Raw genomic sequence first — 23,456 nt, forward strand, 5'->3', positions numbered from 1 at the left:
TCAGTTTTTGGTTGTTAACATTGCAAAAAACCCCCAAAATGTATGTGTTGCTTTTCCGGAATTAAAAAAGAGAAATAGTGTTTCATGAAGAACAGTGGGAAGGAACACATTGCTATGATACAGAAGTTCTAAGGAATTTTCTTACTGAAATTTATTTATTTATTAAATCTATTGTTTATAGATTTATCTATATTTATAGATCTATCTATGTTATTATCTATATATTATATATATTATCTATACAAGATAATATTATAATATCTCTATATTATGTATTATATATTATATTAACTATATATTAGATATATATTATATATTATAATATCTATATATTGTATATATGTTATATTATCTATACATTAGATACATTACATATAATATATTAGATATATATCTATATATATTAGATACATTGTATGTATAATATATATTAGGTATATATATTTTATTAATAATTGATTATCTATAGAATATTTATATTATTATCTATATATTTATAGATTTATCTCTTATTTATAGCTTTTATCTAATCTATTTATTTATTCATTAAATCTATTTTAAGAAGTATTTTTTACTGAATTTGCCTTGTTTATCAGTGCTAGCATTTAAACAGATTGCCTTTGGCATTGGAAATGGAGTTTATTTTCTGCAATGTCACGGTATTAGATATATATATCATGTTATTAGATAGATATTATATTATCTATATATTAGATACATTATATATATAATATATATATCTATATGTATTAGAGACATATAGTATATATTAGATAGATATTATTAATAATCTATTATTTATAGATCATCTATATTATCATATATATATTTATAGAGTTATCTCCTATTTATAAATTTTACATAATCTATTTATTTAATTATGAAATCTATTTCAAGGAGAATTTTTTACCGAATTTGCCTTGTTTTTCAGTACTAGCATTTATACAAATGTGTTTCAATTTAAACAAATGTGTCTGAATTGCCAAAGGCAATGGCCTTTGGTGCTGTAAATGGACTTTATTTTCTGTAATGCCACGTTATTCATTTTGCTGAGCCTGACTGCAGCTTCCCTGGGTGTTTGTGCCCCGCAGACATTGATGAGTGTGCTGCCAAGATGCACTACTGCCACGCCAACACGGTGTGCGTGAACCTGCCTGGCTCCTACCGCTGCGACTGCGTCGCGGGCTACGTGCGCGTGGACGACTTCTCCTGCACAGGTGAGCTTCAGCCGCAGCCCAGCGCTTGTCCTGGGGAGCTCCCGCCTTCTGTCCAGCCCCAAAGGCCACCCAGCAGCTGGCCTTTGCCACGATGACGTTTGGGCACGGGTAGGGCGGGTGAATGTGGTAGGAAGTGCCTTTCCCCTGTGTGGGCCCTTTGGGGTTACCCTGGGAGGTGGCTGAAGAAGGCCACTGAGGGCCCTTGCCAGCCCAGACACAGTCCCTGCCTGTCCCACATCTGCCTCTGTGCAAGGGGGAGGGGCTGAGATCATATGTGCTGTGAGGAGAAATAAAACTGTGGTATTTGAGGTCCCCAGGACAAAGGAGGAATTGAGAATCTGACTTCATGTTCTCAGGAGGCTGATATGATATGATATGATATATTATATGACATGACGTGATACGATATGACATGATAGGATAGAATGCTATACTAAAACTATACTAAAGAAAGAGAAGGATACAGACAGAAGGCTAGACAAGAATAAATAATAAAAACTCGTGACTGACTCCTCAGAGTCTGACACAGCTGGTGGTGATTGGCCATTAAGTAAAAACATGAAGCCAATCAAGCTGTTGTTGAAACAGACCACGTTCCAAAGCAGCAAACACAGGAGAAGCAATCAGATAATTATTGTTTTCCTTTTTCTCTGAGGCTTCTCAGCTTCCCAGGAGAAGAAATCCTGGTGAAGGGATTTTTCAGAAAATATGACAGTGACATAAGACTTCATCAGCTGTGGTCTGAAACTGGTCAGTGGATTGAAACATGAGAAGTTACCCAGGAGGAGAAGGTTTCTGGACAGAGCTGAGACAAACATATAACAAAAGGAAAACTGAAATGTGTAAAGTTCTTAAATCCAGTTATTGTTAGGTGGTTTGGAAATTGTTGTTAATGCTGAGAATTAAAGTCTCAGGAACTATGACATGTTGTTTAGAAAAGACAGCAAGTGGATAGCATTAGACAATGAATCTAGTTGGTGTTTTTAAAGGTATCTGTCTGCAAAATGAGCTCCAAAAATTCCCAGTGGAAAGTAGATAGGGCCTCATCTCCATTTAGGGGTTTTTAAGAAACCTTCTCTGGGAGTCTCAGAAAAATGTGAGAAGCTGCTGAACTGCTCATCCTAATATTTATTTGAATAACATCTTTCAATGACAACACTCCAGAAAGTCTGATTTTGGGATTATTTTGATGGTACACCTGTCATGCAAAGGAGGAAAATAGTAGGTAGGTTTATTGAAATGGATATAAATCAGCTTGACACATGTTTAGAATGGTGTTGGGTGAGCTGTTCTCTGAAGTGGAAAGATGGCACAGGAATATTCAATATCAGAATGATTTTCAGCCTGGAATAACTACATTGTAATGCATGTTATCCTTAGGGAAGGTCATAGGAAATGTTGACTTTCATGATGACAGCATGTCTTTTAGCTAATATTATATGCTTTATGAAACTGTAGGAAAGTCCTGCCCACCTCTTGAGAGATACTGATACTAAACAGCTGTCGGGAAGCTGATTTTTATTTTGCCCAAAGAGTCATTATTTCTGTGTAATCTGTCTCTTTTCACTTTCTCTTGATCTTTTACAATGTGACATGACAGATTCAAACCTTAAATTCTGTGCTGTGTGAGGTATCAACCTTCACAGTGACAGGGAGACTGGTTTTGATAATCTGACTCTTTCTTTTCCATCTATGCTCAACTAATTTCCTAATGTGCCTTTCTTTCCAGCAGGGCACTATCATTAGGCATGCAAAGGGTTGAGAAGGAAAGGTATTTGTGATGATACACCCAGAGAGTGTGAAATAGCAAGACAAGTTGCTTGACAGTAATGAGAGAACATTCACTTAAAGTGCATGCACACAAAGAATCCAGAGCAGGTAAAAGAGCAGATAATGGAATGAGAGAGACAACTGTTTCTTGCAGGTTTATTGTCTTGCAAAAACCACTTCATTTTTGACATGGTCGTTAAAAAGCACAGCAAGTGTGTTGCATAGATCTGGAGAAACTTGGTTCATTGCCTGTTGTATTTAGAAATAAGTGTTTGTTATAATATTAAATGGAGTTAAGAGAAATACTGTGCAATAGAAGCACTAATCCTGTCTTTGTATTTCTCATTATGCTTAAACAGACTTCTAGCAGTAATAGTAATGATTAAAAAGAAGCAATAAAAAAACCAGGGAGCAAATACTTAAGTAATTTCCCCTTATACTGACAACAAATGTTTAGCAGGCACCACAGACTGCAGCTATTACTCAGGTCTTTAAAATTTTGTTACTCTTTGTTTAAACCAAATAGATGAGAAATCTTCTTGCTATTGAACCATGTATTTGAAGACAAATCTGAAAGCCTGAGATGGGTTGGTGTTTTGAATAAAATTGTGTGTGTATGGGGTAAGGCTCCGATGGGCTCAGGATAAAGATGAAGTTTCAGCTGTCAGTGCTTGAGGCACATGCATGGCATTGCAGGTATTTGTACACTGCTGAGCCTAAAGCAGAGTTTTTTGTACAGAGCAGGAGATCTCTTGTTTTGGGCAGCCTGAGTCTAGTTCACCAAGGTAGAAAGGCATTTGCAGCTGAGCAGATCCTGTGTGTTGCTGATATGCTTGGTGGCTGATCCCCCAGCTCTCAAAGCTTTCAAAAGGTGGAAAGTATGGAAGGTGTAAATCTCTATGTGGAAGGTGCAGATCAGAAACAATTTTTAAGCTGAATGAAATGTTTCCATTTGATATTGAGGGGGTTTTATCTTTGTAAAAGGAAATGGAGTGATTGCTGAAATGCTATGTCAATTTGAATTGAGCAAAATGAAATTCGTTTGGATAGTGCTGAATTTTATATATGCTGCATCCAGTATTTTCTTTAGAACACTGGATCTTAGTGAAATTAAACTAATTTGTACAGGCTTGATGTTGCTGAAAGTTTTTTCCTGAAACAATTTTTGGATAGTAGTTTCCAGCTGTGAAGTAGAAACTTCTGTGGTTATCAATAAGGAGCTGCTGTGCTGGAAGATGTGCTGATTGCACAGAAAATGCACTCATACAAACAGAGTGACTAAAACATTATTCTGGATGAAGTCTACCATGATATTAAACTCTCACCTATGACTGAAAATCAAGTGCTGACTATTTTGATAAATAATTAGTGTTCAGTCTCATGTAAGGAAAAGACCTGGGATGATGAGACAGATTTGTCAGCCTAGCAATAGCTTCAACCTGTGCTCACCAAGAAAGGAACATCAGTGGTTTTCTGCTTACCTGTTCCTAGGGCTTTGTGCACTGAATGTTAATTAACTTGTTGGTGGTTTTATTGAGAAGAGCTACCCTGGAATAGGAACCTGCTTTTCAGTCTCTTTCTGTGGCACTGACAGGTTGTTTATCTGTTCTCTAGTAAATCACAGTCTTGTCCATTCTGAAACTGGCAGGAAGATTTGCTGCTCCAGATGTTCTCATTTGCTGGAATCTACTGATTTAAAGCATTTGATTGATTCTCACATGTTTTTACCCTGGTTGCTTGTTGAAAAATAAGTTCTCTTGGGTTGCTTTCCTATAACACAGCAGTTTGGGAGTTTGCTTCAGAAGTGCATTATTTCATTTTGTGCTTTTAAAATCCTTACAAATTACACAATAAGAATATAATACTTTTATTTTTGATGGGCTTCATCTGTTCTCTGGTGTCATGTTAAGAATTCATGCATATGATTTTCTGTTGTTTGAAACTAGAATACATATTTCCTAAATCTCACTGCCATTCAATCAAGTATGCTAATGCTTTTTCATCTCAATAAGCTATAAGTTACCTGTAATGACCACATACATCATGCTGCTTGCTAGGAAGAGAAAACAGTGTGGGTAGGTTTCATCTCTCTTTGCAAAAGGTTGGCATTTTCTATGAAGACAATGATCACAAAAAAGATTCCTGGCCTTTAACAGCTACAGTAGCCATTTAAAAAATAATTACTCATTTTGCAATTTTCTCCTTGTGTATGCATGGAACACCAAAACTGTCTCATATCCTGCAGTCACTAAGAGTGAGTTTCATTTTATGTGGTCACTACTGAGCTTGAACACTGTACTTTGTTTGATTTGAGATTTTCTTGTTTGCTTGTGTTTGTTTTTTGTATTTTTTTTTTTTTAATTTACTATGATTATGTAATTAAGCTTGAAGACCTTTTCAAATGAGAGTGCCAGGAGGTTTTTCATTCTCTATTTCCATGTGTTACTCATGGCCATTCTTCTAACTGAAGAAGCCTCCTTTGGACTTGAGAATGTCTCAGCCCATTTTGTCCAAATTTTATCTTTTCCAGAAGTAGAAAAAGAACTTTCATGGAAAGTTATCTGGCCATCCACGATGTCAGGAGTACCCATTCTGTCAAAATGGGGTGAGACTGTGCAAGCATCCTCCTCTTCATGCACCAGAGCCATGCTGGCAAACGTTTTTCTCTGTGAAAATAATCCATCTCCATATTTTACTGGTCTGCATGATGTTTCAGTAGTGGACTGTGCTTTTACCCTCTTTCAGTCCTCATTGGCTGTGATGACGTTCCCAGAATTTCTTTAACCTTTGGTTTCTCAAAGCAACGAGTCACTAAAATATTTGTGTGTTACTTGCAAAAAATAAGTCTTTATCTACCACAGAAAGAGGAAGTATTTTCAAAACACATAGTTCAGTATTCTAATTCTGTGAAAAAACAGATGTTACAGAGAAATATATTATTTAGAAGTCTCAGAAGTATATTATTTATATACTTAGAATATAGTATAAGTATATAAGTATACTTATATACTTATAGTCTTAGAATATAAATCTTAGTCTTGAGTTTATATTCTGATTTGATTTACAGTATGGGTAGAGAAGAGGGAGTAAGAAAAGCTAATGATTTTGGCTGGTTATCCCATAAGTCCCTTCACTTCCATCTTGTGTGGTTTCTGGGGCAGCATTCAGTTTTGAATGTACTGCACTTTTCAGAACAAGCCCTTCTCCATCATGTTATTAGAAAAGTTGTGCTTAAAGCATAGAAGAATGTAGGAGCTCTGAGAAATCTCATTTTCAAGGGAAAAAACCAGAAACCCTTTCTCCTGTTCTTACCTTATTCCCCTCCCCTGTCTGTGAAAGGCAGCAGAAGGTCCCTGCTATGGTTAGAACAAATGCTGAAATTGTTTGCTATTACTAAAATTGATGCCTTGGTATTTTTGTTGCTGGGCTTTACCTGTCAGGTTCAAGGTGGTGCAGTTGACCCCATAATGATGCTAATAATGCAGCAAGTTTGGCTAGAGTGAAGTGGCAATCTCCAAGGGCAGGTCACTGGCCTCACATCCAGAGTCAGTGTGTGTTTGTGAAAGAGCTGAATGAAAGCCTTTGGGCAGGCAATTGATAATATGGTCACTCTTTGAAAGATAGTGCTGTTTTCTGAAATCTAATCCAGTGACCTTCTTTTCCACTGTTCCTTCTTTGTGAACTGAATTAGCATTCCAGAAAGCAGCATTGTTATTTTTGGTGTGGCACTTGCACTTTCAAAGTGCTGCACAGGGTCCTGGGTGTTCAGGGAGGTCAGTAAACAAATGTTACAGCTGCTCCTGTGATGGGTGGGCTTGGAGAATTGATGGATTTGTTTGAAAACTGCACTCTGGGGCAGCAGGCCCTGCAGACAGGTCTGTGGTGGAATAGCTTTCAGGTTTGTTTTGTGCAAGAGCTCTCTTTAGATCTTGCTGTTCTAAAGGATGTCATTAGGATCTGGCTGTAGTGGGCTGATCCTGTCTGCATTCCTGGTACCCACCAAAGCCTCTCTGTCATTGCCCTGTGCAATGGGCAGGGGACACAAAATATAGCAGAGATGAAGTTAGTTGAGATAAAGACCAGGAGAGATCACTCACTGTCTTGGTTTGAACAGATAGGTGTCTGCTGAGGAAGGCAGGAGCTTCCCTTGAAAGGGAGAATGCAAACCCCCTCCCTCCAAATTATTACAATTTTGAAATTAAGGGACTCTCAGGCAAAGATCTGGGATGAGCTCCTCCATGGGCTGCGGGTGGATCTCCGCACCCCTGGGGCTCTCCACAGCTGCCTCGCCCTGGGCTGCCCCACAGTCTGCAGGGGAATCTCTGCTCCAGCACCTGCAGCAGCTCCTGCCCCTCCTTCAGCCCTGACCAGGGTGTCTGCAGGGCTGTTCCTCTCCCATATTCTCACCCTGATCATCTCTGGCTGCGATTACATCTGAGCACTAACTTTTGTTTTTCTGCTTTAATCTAAGAGGCATTGCCATCATTCTTGATTGGCCAGCAGCAGGTCCATCCTGGAGCTGTTTGGCCTTGGCTCTGCTGGACATGGGGGAAGCTCCTGGCAGCTTCTCACAAGAGCCACCCCTGTAGCTCCCCTGCTACCAAAATCTGGCCTCACAAATCCCATACACTTGCCTAATAACTGCATAATTTTTTATAGCATCACAGGATGGTTTGGGTTCTAAAGGACCCTAAAGATCATCCAGTTCCACCTCCTCCTGCCATGGGCAGAGACACCTTCCCCTAGACCAGGCTGCTTGGAGCTCCATCCAACCTGGCCTTGAACACCTCCAAGGATGGAACAGCCACAGCTTTTCTGGGCAGCCTGTGCCAGAGCCCCATCATCCTTGCAGTGAAGACTTTCTTCCTAATGTCTAATCTAAACCTTCCCTCTTTCAGTTTTAAGCTATTGGCCCTTGTTCTGTCACTATATCTCCCTGTAAAAAATCTCTTTCCAGTTCTTACAGGCCCTCTTTAGGTGCTGGAAGGTCTCCCTGGAGCCTTTTCTTCTCCAGCCTGAACAACCTGAAATCTCTCAGCCTGTCTTCATAGGAGAGGTTCTGCAGCCTCTGAGCATCTCTGGGGGCCCCTCTGGGCTCTCCAACTGGTCTGTCCTTCTCATGTTGGGCCCAGAGCTGTGCACAGGGCTCCTGCTGGGGTGTCACAAGAGCAGAGGGAAGGGACAGCCACCTCCCTCGACCTCCTCCTCACACTGCTCCTCATGCAGCCAAGGCTGTGGTTGGCTTTCCAGGCTGCAGGCGCACATTGCTGGCTCACGGTGAGCTCCTCCTCCACCAACACACCCAAATCCTCCTGCTGAAGGCTGCTCTCAATCCATTCTTTGCCCAGAGAGAGGGCATTTGGGATTGCCCTGGCCTGGGTGCAGGACATGGCACTTGTCCTTGTTGAACATCATGAAGTTCTGAGGTGCACACCTCTCAAGGTCCTTCAAAATGGCATCCCTTCCCTCTGACAGGTACCATTCAGCTTGGTATCATCAGCAAGCTTGCCAAACTTTACTAGAAAAATGCTGAAAATATCAATTGGGTTGGGGTTATAATGATGTCACTGTTTGTACAATAGGGGTCAGATATTTAACACAGTAGGTTTGACTGGTGTCGCCATGATATTTTCTGAAAAATCCCTTTGTCAGGATTTTTCTCCTGAGAAGCTGAGAAGCCTCAGAGGAAAAGAAAAACAGTGATTATCTGCTGCTGTGGAATGCAACAGGTGCATCTTTGATTGGCCCATGTTGGTTGTTTCTAATTAATGGCCAATCACAGTCAGCTGGCTCAGACTCTGTCAGTCGCAAGCTTTTATCATCATTTTGCTCCTTTCCTTGCAAGCCTTCTGATGAAATCCTTTCTTCTATTCTTTTAGTGTAGTTTTAATATGTCATTTTCTTTTAATATAATATATATCATGAAATAATAAATCAGCCTTCTGAAACATGGAGTCAAGATTCCCATCTCTTCCCTCGTCCTGGACCCCTGTGAGCACCACCACAGACTGGAGCTGAGCACCTCAGGTGGATCTTGATCCCCTGATTCTGCTTGGGACCAAAATATGTTCCCTTCTTTGCAATCCAGTGTGTCACAACACCCTGAACACACACCATGGTCTTTCTGGGAGCCCATTGTGATCTGTGTGCATGTCACTGCACATCTTCAGGGCAGCACTCAGGCATTTCCAGATGCACTTGGACACTGGCTGTAAGCCACCCTGAATGGAGGATGTTAACTCAGCAGACAGAAGGTATTTTTGTGCTGATCTCTACTCAGCTGAGTCCTTTAATGCCAGGTGCTCTGAGGCAAGGCAGGACCCAGCTCCTGGTGCTAAGCAGGACTCCTTTGTTTGAGCAGCAGTCAATAGCAGCTCTGTTCCCAGACCTGTGAAGGGAAATGTGATTTAGTTAGGGGTGCCTGGAAATGCAGGGACATTTGTTCCAAGTCCCTTGGAGGGCTGTTGGCCGAGTTGAGCAGCAGGTAATGTGTGTGCTGGTGGGCATTGCCTGCATCAGAGAGCATTTCTTTGCTCTGCAGGACAAGTCAGCAGAAGACTGGAAGTGTATTAAATCAACCCAGCACAACAAGGCCGAGCAGCTGCACAGCAGCTGACTGACAGCCACAGAGGTTTTGGCTCAAACCCCATTAACACAGGAGAAAGCTTTCAGTGGCATTCATTTTGGCTTTAGATAAGTCCCACAGAGAGATAACTGCTGCACTATTGCCATAGGGGAGCTGTGTCTTTAACAATACTAAAAAGGCTGATTCCTCTGTGTTGTCAGAGAAGGCTGTACTAACACAGATAATGTGGCTCCTCAATGCATCCCTTGAAGCCTGAGAAGTATTTAATTGCTCTTTTGGAAAAGGGAAGCTGAGGCACAGAGAGCTGGAGCGTTTTGGCCAAATTCATGCAGACACAGTGACAAGCATTGGGGAGTCTGGTAAAGAGTCTGATAAATTAGATATGGGAAAAACACAGACTTAGAGCAGCAAGAATTCAGTGAACAGTGAGGTTTATTTTTATAGATATTGACATTTTCACAAGAAACAATAGCAGTTCATTGAAACACAGTGTGCATGAGCCCTGAGTAACCATGTGGCCTTTATGTTATAAATGTTCTCCTTCCTTTTTCCATGCGGTTTTGTAGCATCTTTTGTTGCTTTGGAGCTGAATTATTCCCCAGTCCTCTAATTTTAAATGCCATGTTACATTCTTTTGTTCCTGACTTCACCTTCATTTTGTGGGCTTACTGGGTTTGACTGCAACATTTTTTACATTCCTTCCTTTAAAAAACTAGCATCAGAAAAGGGAATATTACTTCCTCCTAAGTGCTTTCAATATCAGGGAAAAAAGTACTAAAAATGCAATATTTACAGTGATTTAAATTCCTCACTGGCAAATAGTTTAATTAAACATCTTTGTGCTTTCCTGTGCTCTAGGCATGGAAGTGTTGCTAATTTGTCCAGAGTAGCTGGTAATCCTTTCAAGTCCTTTTGACACATTGATTTTCTGTAACTTTATTAATACTAAAATTAATTAAACAGCTGACCGCAAATCATGCTGATGGTTGTATTTCTTGACTTAGGCATAATTAGCATTTTTACATTATTTCTTAGCTGCAGCCTTTTGTGCTGGTGTATAAACTGTCATAAAAATGCAGTATTTTAAATTGTTTTGCCTATGTGTGTTCATGCTTATGCATAAACTTAAGCATTAAGCATAAAAATAATATTATATATTTAATACTCAGTCAGGATTAATGAATGAAACTGTCTATCTAAAGAGACATCAAGGACAAGCCATGTCTCCTGGCCAGCATTGTCCTGAGTTCTCTTACTGCAGGATTTCTCCTTGATCAATAGGACTAAATCCATTTTTATGGCATAAGAACTCTAGGTTCCCAAATGTGGCAGTTCCTACAAACAGTCAGGGAGGTGAGGGATGGAAAGGGAGCCACCACACTCATTTCTTAGTGGGAATGTGCTATCTCACAAACATGCAGCAGCTGCAGGATCGATGCCAGTGGCTGGAAGCAAAAAGCTCTCATGTTTTAGTCATCTGCTCCCACAGTAAGGGTGAATGCCTTCAGGAGTGCAACTTGCTTTTCAGAAAGAGTTTACTCAATCAAGTTCTGATCTTTTTGGAGATATAACTGCCAGGGTTTGTCATCTCCTTTGTCTAAACATGTAAAAAGTTTCCCAATATCTATTCTGTTTCTAGATACCATTTGTTACAAACTCTTTGTTCTTCAGACACAGAATTGAACTCTCCTACTAAATCAAGGAAGTAACTGAATCATAGAGAAGGGCATCAGGCTCACCATTTCTCAAGGCAGGATCCATGGACTCTGAAACATCCTTTGTCTTATCTGTTCTTAAAAAACACAGGCAATTTCACTGAGGGAAACACTTTAATTCCCTTTTTTTGTGTGTCCCCCTTCCTCAGCCCTTTAGAAAGGTTTCCTTAATGGCTCCCTTAAATCTCTCTTGCCACAGTTTAAGCCTGTCACCTCTTGTCATATCCTCAGTGAACACAGAGAACACTTTGACCTTTCTATTTGCACTCCATTTTAATATTTGAAATACCTTTCATGACTATGCTTTAATCTTCTCATCTGAAACCTAAAAGCCTATTTTTAGTTTTGGGGCTGAGCAGTACAACTCTCCTTCTTAACTTCACATCTTCTTTTGAAAAGATTCTGGGTCTTTGCCCCCAGAATTTCAGAATGTCTTTACAGAAATATTTTTCACATTGAACAGCAAGATTGTTCATGTGTGTCAAGGAAGATGCTCTCAAGAATGGTCCCGGGTAAGAGGAGATGCAGTATGTGTGAGGCTGGCAAGTCAGATGGATAAATGTGGCTTACACCTCCCATGCTGATTCCCAGATTCCCCGGCTGTGTTAGAGCTTGCTGCCAAAGGCTGGTGGAGCCAGGCCCAGTGCTGCCCTTGCTGGAGAGGAGTTCTCTATTTGCCCTGCTGTGTCCTCTTTTTCTGTCCAAACATCATTCAGCTATACAAAGAAGAGCTGTCAAGTACAGAATATCTCTGGTGTTTGATTTTGGTGCTCCATTAGATTCTGTGGCTTGTCTGATTTGAGCAACAGTGAGCACATGGCTGCTGGAAAATGTCAGGAGAATGCTCCAATGCTCTCTCTCACACAGTATGCCTGTGTGCATCTTGTGTGTGTCTCCTGTGTGACTGTCTTGGTTTGGAAAGCCAGGAGTCTGCTAGGGAAGGCAGGAGCCTCCCTGAAATGGAAAATGTGAACCCCCTCCCTCTGAATTGCTATAAATTTTAAATTAAGGGGCTCTCAGGCAAAAATATGGGAGCAGGAATAACAGTTCTTTACTAGGGAAGAAAATAAAAATATAAAATAAACAATGCAGTGAACTGAGCCAACAGTGACAGTCAGAACCCAACCTGACACCCTGTGGGTCAGGGTGTTGGCAGCAGTCCCATTGGAATTGTGGCTCAGCCCTCCTGCAGTGTCAGGGCTGGTTCTGCTGGAGCAGGGATCCGGGAGAAGGGTGCAGTCTCTTCCTCTGAAGATCCAGGGGAAGAGGCAGCTGCTGCTCCTCTGGGGAATCCAGTGGAGAAGCCGTGCTGGTGTTCCAGAGTCTCCAGATTCTATCCAGGCAGGAATGCTTGGCTCGTGCTCCAGAATCTCCAGATTCTATCCAGGCAGGAATGCTTGGCTGGTGTTCCAGAATCTCCAGATTATATCCAGGCAGCAATGCTTGGCTCCTCCCTCTGGGCTCACATCTCCCAGTGGGATGCTGTAGTTCTTATCAGCCATGCAGGGACATTCAATAGCTGTTATCAGCAGGTGTCTCCCCAGTTGTGGAAGAGATAAGGAAAACTGCCCACTGAACAGAAGCCAGCTGCCATACAGATGGCAAATAGAATAAATCCATCTTGCCTTGCAGTCTGGGACAGTGATCAAGGAGTCACTGCAGGGTGTGGCACATGCGTGTGCATTTCTCGCAGAGAAACCCCCTACACAGGGAGAGGAGCCCATTCACATTGGAAATGTGCCAAATTCCTATGATTTCAATTTAAAGAATGGTGGAAATGGTCTGGGATGCAATCACTGGACCTGTAGGAAGGCCAAGAACTTGCAGTGTATTTATTTGGATTTGACAGGTGTGTATCTCCTGAAGGGCAGTGTGTTGTGGTGGATGAAAACAGTCTGGCAGGTTAGGAGTGACATGTCTGTGAAATGTGCAGCACTTTGCTGCTCTGCTGTTTTATCTTTGTGTTTGCTGCTTGGATTTTTGATTTCCAGAGTCAGGCTTTTACTTATGAAACAAAGGAATTCCAGAAAACTTGTTAAGCTGAACAGAAAATTTTCCATGAAGTTTGTGGTTCTTACATCTGATGGGCTTTTCTGGCAGTGAGAAATATGTGTGACAAAGGCTTTAGCACGTCTTGGGCTTTTCCTTTTTTAAATCTAAATCTGCACTTTATACACCATGAAACAATATATTAACACTTCTCATTTTGCTATGATCTCATTTTTATACCTGTGCTGAATATTTCATAGCTGTGTGTATATTGATTGGGAGAAAGCTAATATTTTATTAACAACTATTGATTCTTGAATGTCTATTACTGTATACAGGTGATCAAAGGATCACCTTCTGAGCAATCTGAGATACTGAAAAGACCTCAGGACCCTGGTTCAATGATGGGCACCTGTAATTTGTTTGAAGTGGCTGGGGTTTGGTGTGAGCACTGTTTAGAAATGCATTGTAGATCATCCAACTCTTGCTTTGCTGCTTCTGCATGTTCACAGATAAGTTAAAAATGCTTTTTTCAGGAGAAATATGTACATTAAGGGGATGGGGAAGAGTGCCTGAGGCTCTGAAGGTGTGAAGTGTGATTTGTCTCTTTGTGGGTAGCCTAATTCTGGTTTGGAGGACCTTTATGTTCTGTCTGTGAGCAAGAATATTGAGATACAGTGTGGGTAATACTGCTGGTGAATGTCAGTGTATTTGATAACTAGATATCCTGGATTCCTACATTTACTTCTGTGTTTGTAAACATTAGTCAATAACCATGAATCTGGTAGTGCTGCCTTCCTGACGTATTTGTGAAATAATTTCAAAGGTTGTGCTGGAGCTGACACTGGCAGGCAGACTTGCTTGGTCCTTAAGAAATACAGCCTTTGGGAATAGTACAGGGATGGGGGAAAGGAGAGGTGCTTTGATCTATCACTTTGTAGTTAATATTCTCATCCTTTCCACTGCAGGCTTTTTGCCTCCCAGTATGAAACTTCCTATTTAGTTACATGATTGCATGTAATAATTGCTCAAACTGGGGATTTTTATGGCTCTCACAGAAATAGCTCTCATTCTTCATTGTCAGAGAAGTGAGACAGAGCTGGGCAAATGAATGACACAGTCTTGCTAATTGTGTTCCCATTAGAACAGTCTATTGCAATTTCTGTGGGCTTAGATTTTTTCCTTTCCCTTGTCAGAGTTTACAAATAAAGTTCATTTTTACAAAATGCAGTTCGTGCTGCTGGACTGAGATAATCAGGTGTTTTGGGGAAGGCTTTGCAGAAGGGGCCAGAAAACAGGGCTGCCAAGTAAAGGATAAGGATGTCAGTGGAGAGGCAGCTTAATGGCCTCTAAGGGAAAAATATGCTTTTCCTATTTATTTATGAAGAAGAAAAGTTTCCATGTTTTCAGGATCCCAGGGATTTGGTTTAGTCTGCTTTGTGCTTGTCGTAACAGAGGGTTCTATTTCATAAAGTTTAATGAATAGAATTTTTCATAATGCTGAGCTATCTACCAACTATTGTCCTTTATGCTATTTTTTTGGCTGGTTTGTTGTTGGCCTTATGCTTTCAAAACAGCACAAATGTTAAAAGTGGTGTTCTGTGGAAGGTCTGACACAGCAAATTCTTCAAACAGTAAATTAAGGATGTGCATATTTAGACACACACACTCCCCAGAGGGGCAGAGGAATCCTCTGATCTTTGGAGACTTGGTCTCAGATAGATTCCTTGGTATTTATCCAATTCTGAACTGCATCCTTTATTATAATTGGGCCACAAAAATGGCTTTGCACTAAAGCAAAGACATTGCAAAGGTAGTTCCATTCTAGCACAACATCTAAAGTGGCTCTTTTCTGGATGTGCTGGTAGTGCCTGCTCAGTACCCTTTTACTTCACAAACCCTCTGATATGAGGGTAGTTAAATGTATGTACACCCCATTCCCTGTTTCTCTGGCTGGCATGTTAAATCACTTACAAAAATGTTTTGACTGATTCACTCCACACTTAGGAAACTGGATTTATTCTGTTCCTCAGAGGAAGTTCAAAACCCACAGTCCAGGTGGCTCTTCTCTCCGTGGATCTGGGGTTTCCAACTTTTCCAAGATCAACTGAACTGTATATGGCATCTGATAATCGAGGTTCCTTTACATTTTTTCTTCTTGCTGCTGCTACAAGTGTAACACTGCTGGGGACACTTCCAGAGATGGGGCATCCACAGCTTACCTGGACAACCTGCTGCAGTGCCTCACCTCCCTCACAGGAAAGAATTTCTTACTGGCACCCAGTCTGAACCTGCCCTCTTTCAGTGTGAAGTCATTCTCCTGTGTCCTGTCACTCCATGTCCTGGTGCACAGTCCCTCTCCCTTGGGTTTTGTGTTGCTGAAATGGCTCCCAAGGTATTAAAGGTTTTTTTTTTTCCTCAGCCCCACGACTGAAGAAGAACTTGAGATCTTTTTGTTTTAGTTTTTAAGGTTGTTTATTTTCTCTTGTCTATTCCATTCTTTCTTTGACTTGCTGAGGTCTGTCCAGCAGGTTGGGTTGTGGCACAGTCCCTGCCCTTGGGGTGGTGTTAGCTTTCTATACTAAGAACTACATGTGCTTTATTTACAACAATTTTCTAATACTTATCCCTTATGTTAGACTGTTTCTATCTTAAACTAATTTAAAAGTGTCACCATCACAGCAGAAGATGGAGGACAAGAAGAAGAACAGCAGGACATGCTAAGATTCTTCTATCTTGCTTCTTGAACTCTCACTCCAAATCTCTAAAATTCTACCTTTTCTCTTTGTGACAAGTTTGCTATCATTCTACTTAAACTTTAGTGGCTTGTAGCTCTTCACACAGAGCTGGTAGTTTTCTCCATGGGTTAAAATCGAAGGCACAGGTGTCTTTGATTGTGTGCCAAGGTCTCTGAGCTTTTTGCCAGGGCCTTGAGCTATCCAGGGCAGCCCGAGGAATGTTTTGGGTTCCAACACCTCTCCAGCTGTCTGGTGGCACCCTGAGGTACTGGAAGGGGATCAAGGTCTTCTCCAGACTGAACAGCCCCAGTTTGTTCAGCCTGCCTTCACAGGAGAGGTGCCCCAGCCCTCTGAGCATCCTTTACCGAAGTGTTCCTGCTGCAGAGAACTGAAGGAGCAGCAGCTGCAGGGTGTGCATCCCATCCTTTAGATCCTTTAGCCCTCAGGGCTGTGTGTGTGCTGGTCCATGGTACCCACACTGCCCTTGCAGCAGCATGGGGTGCAAGCTCTGGCTGGGAGCCATCCTGCCCCCTGCAGGAACTGGCTCAGGGAAGGCAGGAGGGCCAGCTGCCCATTCTCCTCCATCCCACCACCAAACCCAGTGTAAACGTGGCCTTTATCAGCTGAACTCAGCAAGAGCAGGTAATTAAAGTGGTGTAAGTTGGGATGCTCACTGCTGCAGACAGCGATCCTGGACACCCTCCTGCCCAAGATCTCTTCAGATAGCAAACTCCATGGGTTTTTTTCTGTCAGATAAAATTAATTGCCTTTTTATTAGAACCTGGCATCTTCACCTGCAGTTGACCTTGTATTTATTCTCTGTCAGCAGAGTTGGTTGTTTCAGAGAAAACACAGGCCTCCCTGCAACTGTAATATATCATAGGAGGAAACCCTTCCCTTGGTTCCATCTAATGATGATTTTGTGCCTTGAACCATAAGAATCAATAATTTCATAATTAAATTCTAGCTGGCAGGATGATTTGTGCTATTCATGTTCATTAAGGGACTACTATTTTGAATATTATTTGACTTAAATTCAATACTGCCTAAAGTATTTTATCAGTTGGAGCTATTCTGTAAAATTACTGTTTCTATCTATCTGTCCCCCCTGATTTTTTCCCCCTTTAATCTCCCTAAGCAAGAGAGCATTTTTATTAATACTGGGTAAGAGTATTTTACATTGTTACTCATTTTACATACCTTTGTCATAGCTGCTATTAATTTTCTCATAAGTACTGAATAATCATAATCCTTAAAATATTTTTATTCAATTCTAAAGAAAACAAATGGGACCTTCCAAGGAAGAAAGTTAAGCAGATACATGAATATTGTAGTGATATTGAAGAAATAATAATTTTTATCACTTCCATGCTCTACAAAGAGGAGGATAATTGCTGCTATCTGTTTAAATCCCTCAAATGCTATTTGTTGGTATAATTTCAAATGGCCACAATACATTATTTCCAATGTCCTTACATTTTAAGCTTAATATAAAAATGTGATTGCTTTAGAGATGATAAAAATGAGATTGTCTCTGGAAAGGCAGTCAGGTTATTATGAAATATCTAATCTAATTAGATTAGTTGAGCTTGCTGTGATTGAAACCAGTCTGGTAGATGCACCAAGGAATGCTAGAATAGTTTGGTGTTATGACATTGACTTTTTTTTCTGTAGTTTCTTGACATTTGTGATCTGGTGCAGACCATGATGCTCCTGGTTCTCTTCCACCATTTAAAAGCTATCTCATCTCTTACAATATGGAAAGAATATGAGAAACTTGGTAAAAATTACAGTTTTTCCTGTAGTGTTGCATTCTTGCTTTTTAAAAATTATTAATTTATAAATTTATAATAAAATTATTTAAAAATTATTTATTTAACATATGAAGCATACACTTCCTGGCTTTACAGAAAAAAACCTGTTAAATGTCATATTCTACCTAATCTCAATAAATTTTCTGTAGAGTTCATTCTTTCTGAGTGCCAATATTAACTCTTAATTATTTTCCAGAACTGAGTTACATTTGTTTCTCCTCAGTGAGGTTTTTTGTTTGTTTCCTTCTCCCAGAGAATCTAAAGCTATTAGCATGCTATTGTGTTATGTTCCATGTCTTTGTCCTCCTGTATCTTTTCTCACTGGCAAGTGAAACTAGTTCAAATCTTATTCCCCGGCTGCCTTCTCCTTCTGTGTACAGCTGATAGAAATCTGAGTTACAAGTTTTCTTCCTCTAGATGTGTGATTCAAGACCCCCCCCCCCCCCCCATTTTCTGGTTTGGTTTAGTTTATTTCCATTATTGCTCTTCATCATTTTTTAATCCCAGTTGTATTTCTGTGCCTGGCCCAGTGGTGACCATACCAGCACTGATCTAAGATGTGGTGATCTGTTCCAGCCTACACAGAAAATGAGAAAGGCCTGTCCAAGATGAGGAGATAATGCTGCTGTACTTAACAGCCATCTCTTGATACAGAATAAAATTTTAAAAACCCAATAATAATTGTTATTATTATACTACAACCTACAATGTGCCTTCTCAGGCAAGAAATGGCACTCAGTGAGCATCACAGAATAATAGTGTTTCCCTTTCAAAGGGTTTTGAAAACTTTGCAACACAATGTCACAGGTTGTAATAATGCCATGTAAGTATTTCAAAGACAATAAGTCTAAAATCTGAACCTTGCCCATTAATTGTTCAGAAAAAGAATGAAAAATAGGATCACAATGAGTGAAAAACAGAATCACAAGCTAAGATAGTCGCTGTTCTTTATGTTACAAACAAAAGATGGGAATTGCTGTGGGTCTGGAGCTAGTGATTGGTTCACCCAGCCCAAATGTGCCCCTTTCCCGTGGGGGCCAGTGAAGTTTTAGGGGAGCATTCCCGTCTGGGAGATGCCTTGTTTGGCTGGCTCTTCGCTGCAGGCTGGTCCCAAGGTGCCCTCTGTCCATGTGAAACACACTCCATTTGAGAGACACGTTTTCTCTGCATTATGCCATAGTTATTTTTTCACAGTTTTTATTGAAGAGAAGAGGAGGGGTCTCCCAAAGCTCATTTTCCCCTTGTATTCCCCCAGTGTCATTGCTCCAGCAGGGATCTGCTGAGCTCTGCAGGGCTGTTTGCAGAGGCTCACACGGTCCTTGCTGGAATTCTGAATAATTCAGTTGTGAGTAGGGATAGGAACTTTGCATTGTAATCCAGGCCTCTTACAGGGTTAACTGCACTGAAGGTTTTTGTTCTGTTCTGTGTAGCTGCTTTCCAAAAGCTCTTGGAAAATACAGGAGTTTTGTCAGTGTTGGTGTGGCCACTGGTGACAAGACTTGCTGACATGCTGTTCATCTTTCTCAATGTGAATACTCTTTAGAATACCCTATCAATTAGAAAAGCTTTTTCTGGCTGAAATAAATTACCTTTTTCTTATTACAGTAGAGTAAAATGAAACTATACTGCATATGTATAATTTTTCAGCTGTAAGATTATTCCTGGTTGACCTTATCTTGCTTCTAATAAATATTTGAAATGCATTTCTATCCTCTTAATTTTCTGAGCTGCATGTGAATCCAGCGAGGTGTGCCTCACAAGATGACTTCCTTGGGTTGCAGCAGCATGAGGTATCCCATTGAAATTCAATTTGTGGTTCCAGGCAATTGTTTTGTTACACTAATTTTATTCACCTGGCGTCTTTTTCATGCTGTCACCTAGGACGCAGGGTCAAATTAGTATCAGAAGAAATCCTTTTTTCTCCTTCCAAATTAAACTATTAATATTTAATTATTCAAATTGCTGTTAATTTTTAACATATTAATTGAATGATCTCTTTCTGTGGCATTGGAGTGCTTGTGAGTGTTCTGCAGAAGGCTCCTGCCATCCCATCTGTATGCATGGGAGCTGATGGCAGGAGCTTTCCCCCAGGGAATTTGTCACTGTGATGCTGCAGGCTCTCTCTGTGCTCAGGTTTTCTGAGGAATAGGTGAAACCAAAAAGCTCCACGGTCCTCTGTGGGCAAAGTTACTCAATTACTCTAATGCTAATTTAGTGCTGATTTCAGCATTGTGCAGCACAGCTCAGGGATCTGATGGAAAGACAATTTCCTCTTTTCCTGTGACAGTATTTGCTGTTACTTGTAGACATTTGTCATCTGTCAAAGAAGTGACACATGAGATACTGATTGTTAATGACTGTAATTGGATTTGAGCCCCTAAATGGGAGATGTTGAAAGGACTGAAATTACAGTCTTTATCAAAATTATGTGCAAGCCATACTTATATCCCTTTCCTGCCTTCCCCTGTCTGTGGGACAGGAGAGGCAGGGCACCAAGGAACCTTGCCTTTCCTTCTCTCCATAGGGGTGTTCTTCTGGGAAAGAGTGAAGGCACCAAATGCCTTTGCAAGGATTAGGGACAGTGCCTAGAGCAGGAATGTGATTTGATGTGTAAGACATGCCTTTGTTTTTCTCTCTGGTGACAAGTGTCAGGGCCTGGGGATGGCCTGGAGTTGTGTCAGGGAGGTTCAGGTTGGATGTGCAAACAAGGCTCTTCCCCCAGAGGCTGCTGGCCCCTGGAACTGCCCAGCCTCTCTGGCTGGCTGCCCACAGAAGTGGTCAGGGCTCCAAGCCTGGCAGAGTTCAGGGAGCATTAGGACAACGCTCTCCAGCGCCTGGTGTGACTCCTGGGAATGGTGCTGTGCAGGAGTTGGACTTGGATGATTCTTGTGGGTCCCTTCCAACACTGCATGTTCTCTGATTCTGGCTTTAATTAGTTTGATCTTTTCATTTCTTGAAATTCTGTGAAGGGCAATGTCTGGGCATGTACCTCCTGACACCTTCCTCCAAATAATTTTCCAGTGATTGTCTTTTTGATGCTTAACCTGTGGCAGTAAGTTTACATCTATCCCTTTCCTAATGGGCTTTTATCAGATTTGTTCCAGACATTCCTTGTTTGTGGTTATCAGCAACCCATTTCAAATTGTCTCTTGATTATTTTATAGTGCTTATCCTTGCAAGCCAGCCCTGAAATGTCAGTGGTGCTCCAGCATGTCAAAATATTTACCTGTCACCCAACAGTGAAAAATGTCTGGTTTCTCTTGGATTCCAATCCTTTGTTTCAAATGGTTCAAGTATTCCAAATCCAATCTCTTTTTAATTCTTGTCTGTTGGTGAACCATTTCATTGTATTAGATGAGCTTTTCAGTGACATGACACTTTTATGACCATTTCTTCATGAAAGTATCTCCATCATGCAGTCAGTTAATGAGAGGGAGGGTGGAATTCAGGTTGGGCCAGATGTTCTCACCCCCAGATTGTGCTTTCTCCTTTGAGCATGCTCTACAGAAAGACCTGTTCTCAGTTTAGCTAACAGAATAATTTCTCCCTTTTCTGAACTGGAATGCTCTATGTAATGCTGCTTTTCTTTGCTGAAACATGTGCTGGAATTAAATTAAATTTTAAACAGCACATTACCATGTGGTGTGCATAGGTACATGTGTTTTGTGGAGATTGTTCCTTGTGAACATGAAAATTGTTCTTTCCAAGTTCACCCTTACTTGAGTCTCATCTCTCATATTTTCTCTTGTTTGACTTAGGTCACATTTTCTGGAGAAAATCCTGAATTTAAGGCTTCCTTTGTGATTTGTGATAATTTAGCCCCAGTTTCTCACCTGTGCTACCCTAGCACAGAGATTTTGGGCAGCACTCTCTGAGGCAGTAACACAGGCAAGGGAGCCTGGAAGTGAATGTGGCTCCATGCCCTGGGGGCTCCTGCTCTGAACCTCCAGCACATTTCTGCAGTGCTTTCAGTGGTGTTTGGGGGTTTTAGGTACTTCAACTTACTGCCTCTTCATCCCCAAAATTATCTTCTAAGTTTCTTGGGGGAAATACTCCTTTCTTGCCTCATCATCAGGTCCCACGTAAAATCCTGTATTTGAATTGCCTTTTTTTGTTCTACTGTGATTCTCCTCCGGTAAGTTAGTTGTGGAAGCCTGTACAATGTGTGGTATATAAATTCTGTTTGATCCATCTTTTGTCTTAGCAGCAGGATCCTCAAGCTGTGCTGATGTAAGAGGGTGTAGGTGCAGCCAAAGGAGCCCAGGTTGTGATCTTGTCAGGTCTCATAGGACAAGGATGGGCCTATTGTGATCACTGTTGTGGTAGAATATCTCCAGGGAAAAACAGATGCCCTATGAAATGGTGATGCACTAGTTTCTATTTCTGCTTTCAAATAAAAATTAATTCTGTGAGTTGAGAGTATATATGATGCTGAATTTGCACATCTTGAGGGATAATTTGATCACTTGATTCCATGTTAAAGCTCTGCAGTATTTTTGTGAGGCTAAAGGAGTTAACTGAAGATTTGCACACATGAGTGACATAAAGAACTAACCTTACTTGTTTTGATTTTTTCTGTTTTTAATTTTTTTTAAGTGCTGAGAACCCATTTATCCTGGTTAAATCCATTGGGGGAAGTTAGATTTTCAGCACTCTGAGATAATAAACCCTTTAGTAATTTAGATACCTAAATACCTAAAATTGATTTTTTTCAACATCCATTTTTGAGAATGTCAATCAACACTCACTGGCTTCCTTGCAGTAATTACAACCAGGGTATTGTAATTTGGGTTGCCCTCATATGAAAGAAGGAATGATGAATCTGACTCCATGTTCTCAGAGGGCTAATTTATTATTTTATGATACTATATTATAGTAAAGAATACTACACTAAACTATACTAAAGAGTACAGAAAGGATACAGACAGAAGGCTAAAAAGATAGTAATAAAAATTCATTGCTCTTTCCAGAGTCCTGACACAGCTTGGCCCTGATTGGCCAAAGAATGAACACAACTCACAGCAGAATCCAGTGAAACAATCACCTGTGGGTAAACAATCTCCAAACACATTCCCCATGAGCGCAATACAGGAGAAGCAAATGAGATAAGAATTGTTTTCCTTTTTCTCTGAGGCTTCTCAGCTTCCAAGGAGACAAATCCTGGGCAAAGGGATTTTTCAGAAAATGTGAATGTGACACCAGGGTTTTTCTCTTTCTTTCTTTTTTTTTCTTTTTTTTTTTTTTTTTTTTGTCAGATTCATGTATTTTTATGATGATGTTTATCCAGGGAAGGAGTTGAGTCACCCTCCTGGAGGTATTGAGGTATTTAAAAGATGGGGAGATGTGGCACCTGGGGGTATGGTTTAGTGGTAGGTTTGGCAATGCTGGGTGGATGGTTGGACTTACTGATCTTAGGGGTCTTTTCCAGCCTAAATGATTGGACGGTTTGACATTTCCTGTTTACTTTCAGTAAGAAGCATGATTTCATCTTTGCTCGGTTAAAAGCTTAGAATGTACTGGCAGCATTTGCCTATTTAAAAAGCAGTAGCTAAAACATAAAGGAAAACTTAGCGGCTCAATTATGTCTAACTTTGTGACCAGAAAATCAGGAGGAGTGTGCTAAATCT

General features: G+C 40.8%; 1 protein-coding gene across 5 annotated transcripts in view; it reads left to right on the forward strand.

The window, feature by feature from the left end:
• The window catches only part of NELL1 (neural EGFL like 1), a 280,140-nt gene that overhangs the window by 139,115 nt on the left and 117,569 nt on the right, over positions 1-23,456 (forward strand). For all 5 annotated transcript variants that reach the window (XM_054283614.1, XM_054283612.1, XM_054283613.1 and 2 more), the window contains one exon: positions 1,092-1,217. In XM_054283614.1, coding sequence (XP_054139589.1) covers positions 1,092-1,217 — 126 coding nt within the window. The remainder of the gene's footprint in view (positions 1-1,091; positions 1,218-23,456) is intronic.

This window comes from Melozone crissalis, unplaced genomic scaffold (assembly GCF_028551555.1).
Source record: "Melozone crissalis strain CALT ecotype California unplaced genomic scaffold, PUWL_Pcris_2 ptg000038l_1, whole genome shotgun sequence".
Classification (NCBI taxonomy): Eukaryota; Metazoa; Chordata; class Aves; order Passeriformes; family Passerellidae; genus Melozone; species Melozone crissalis.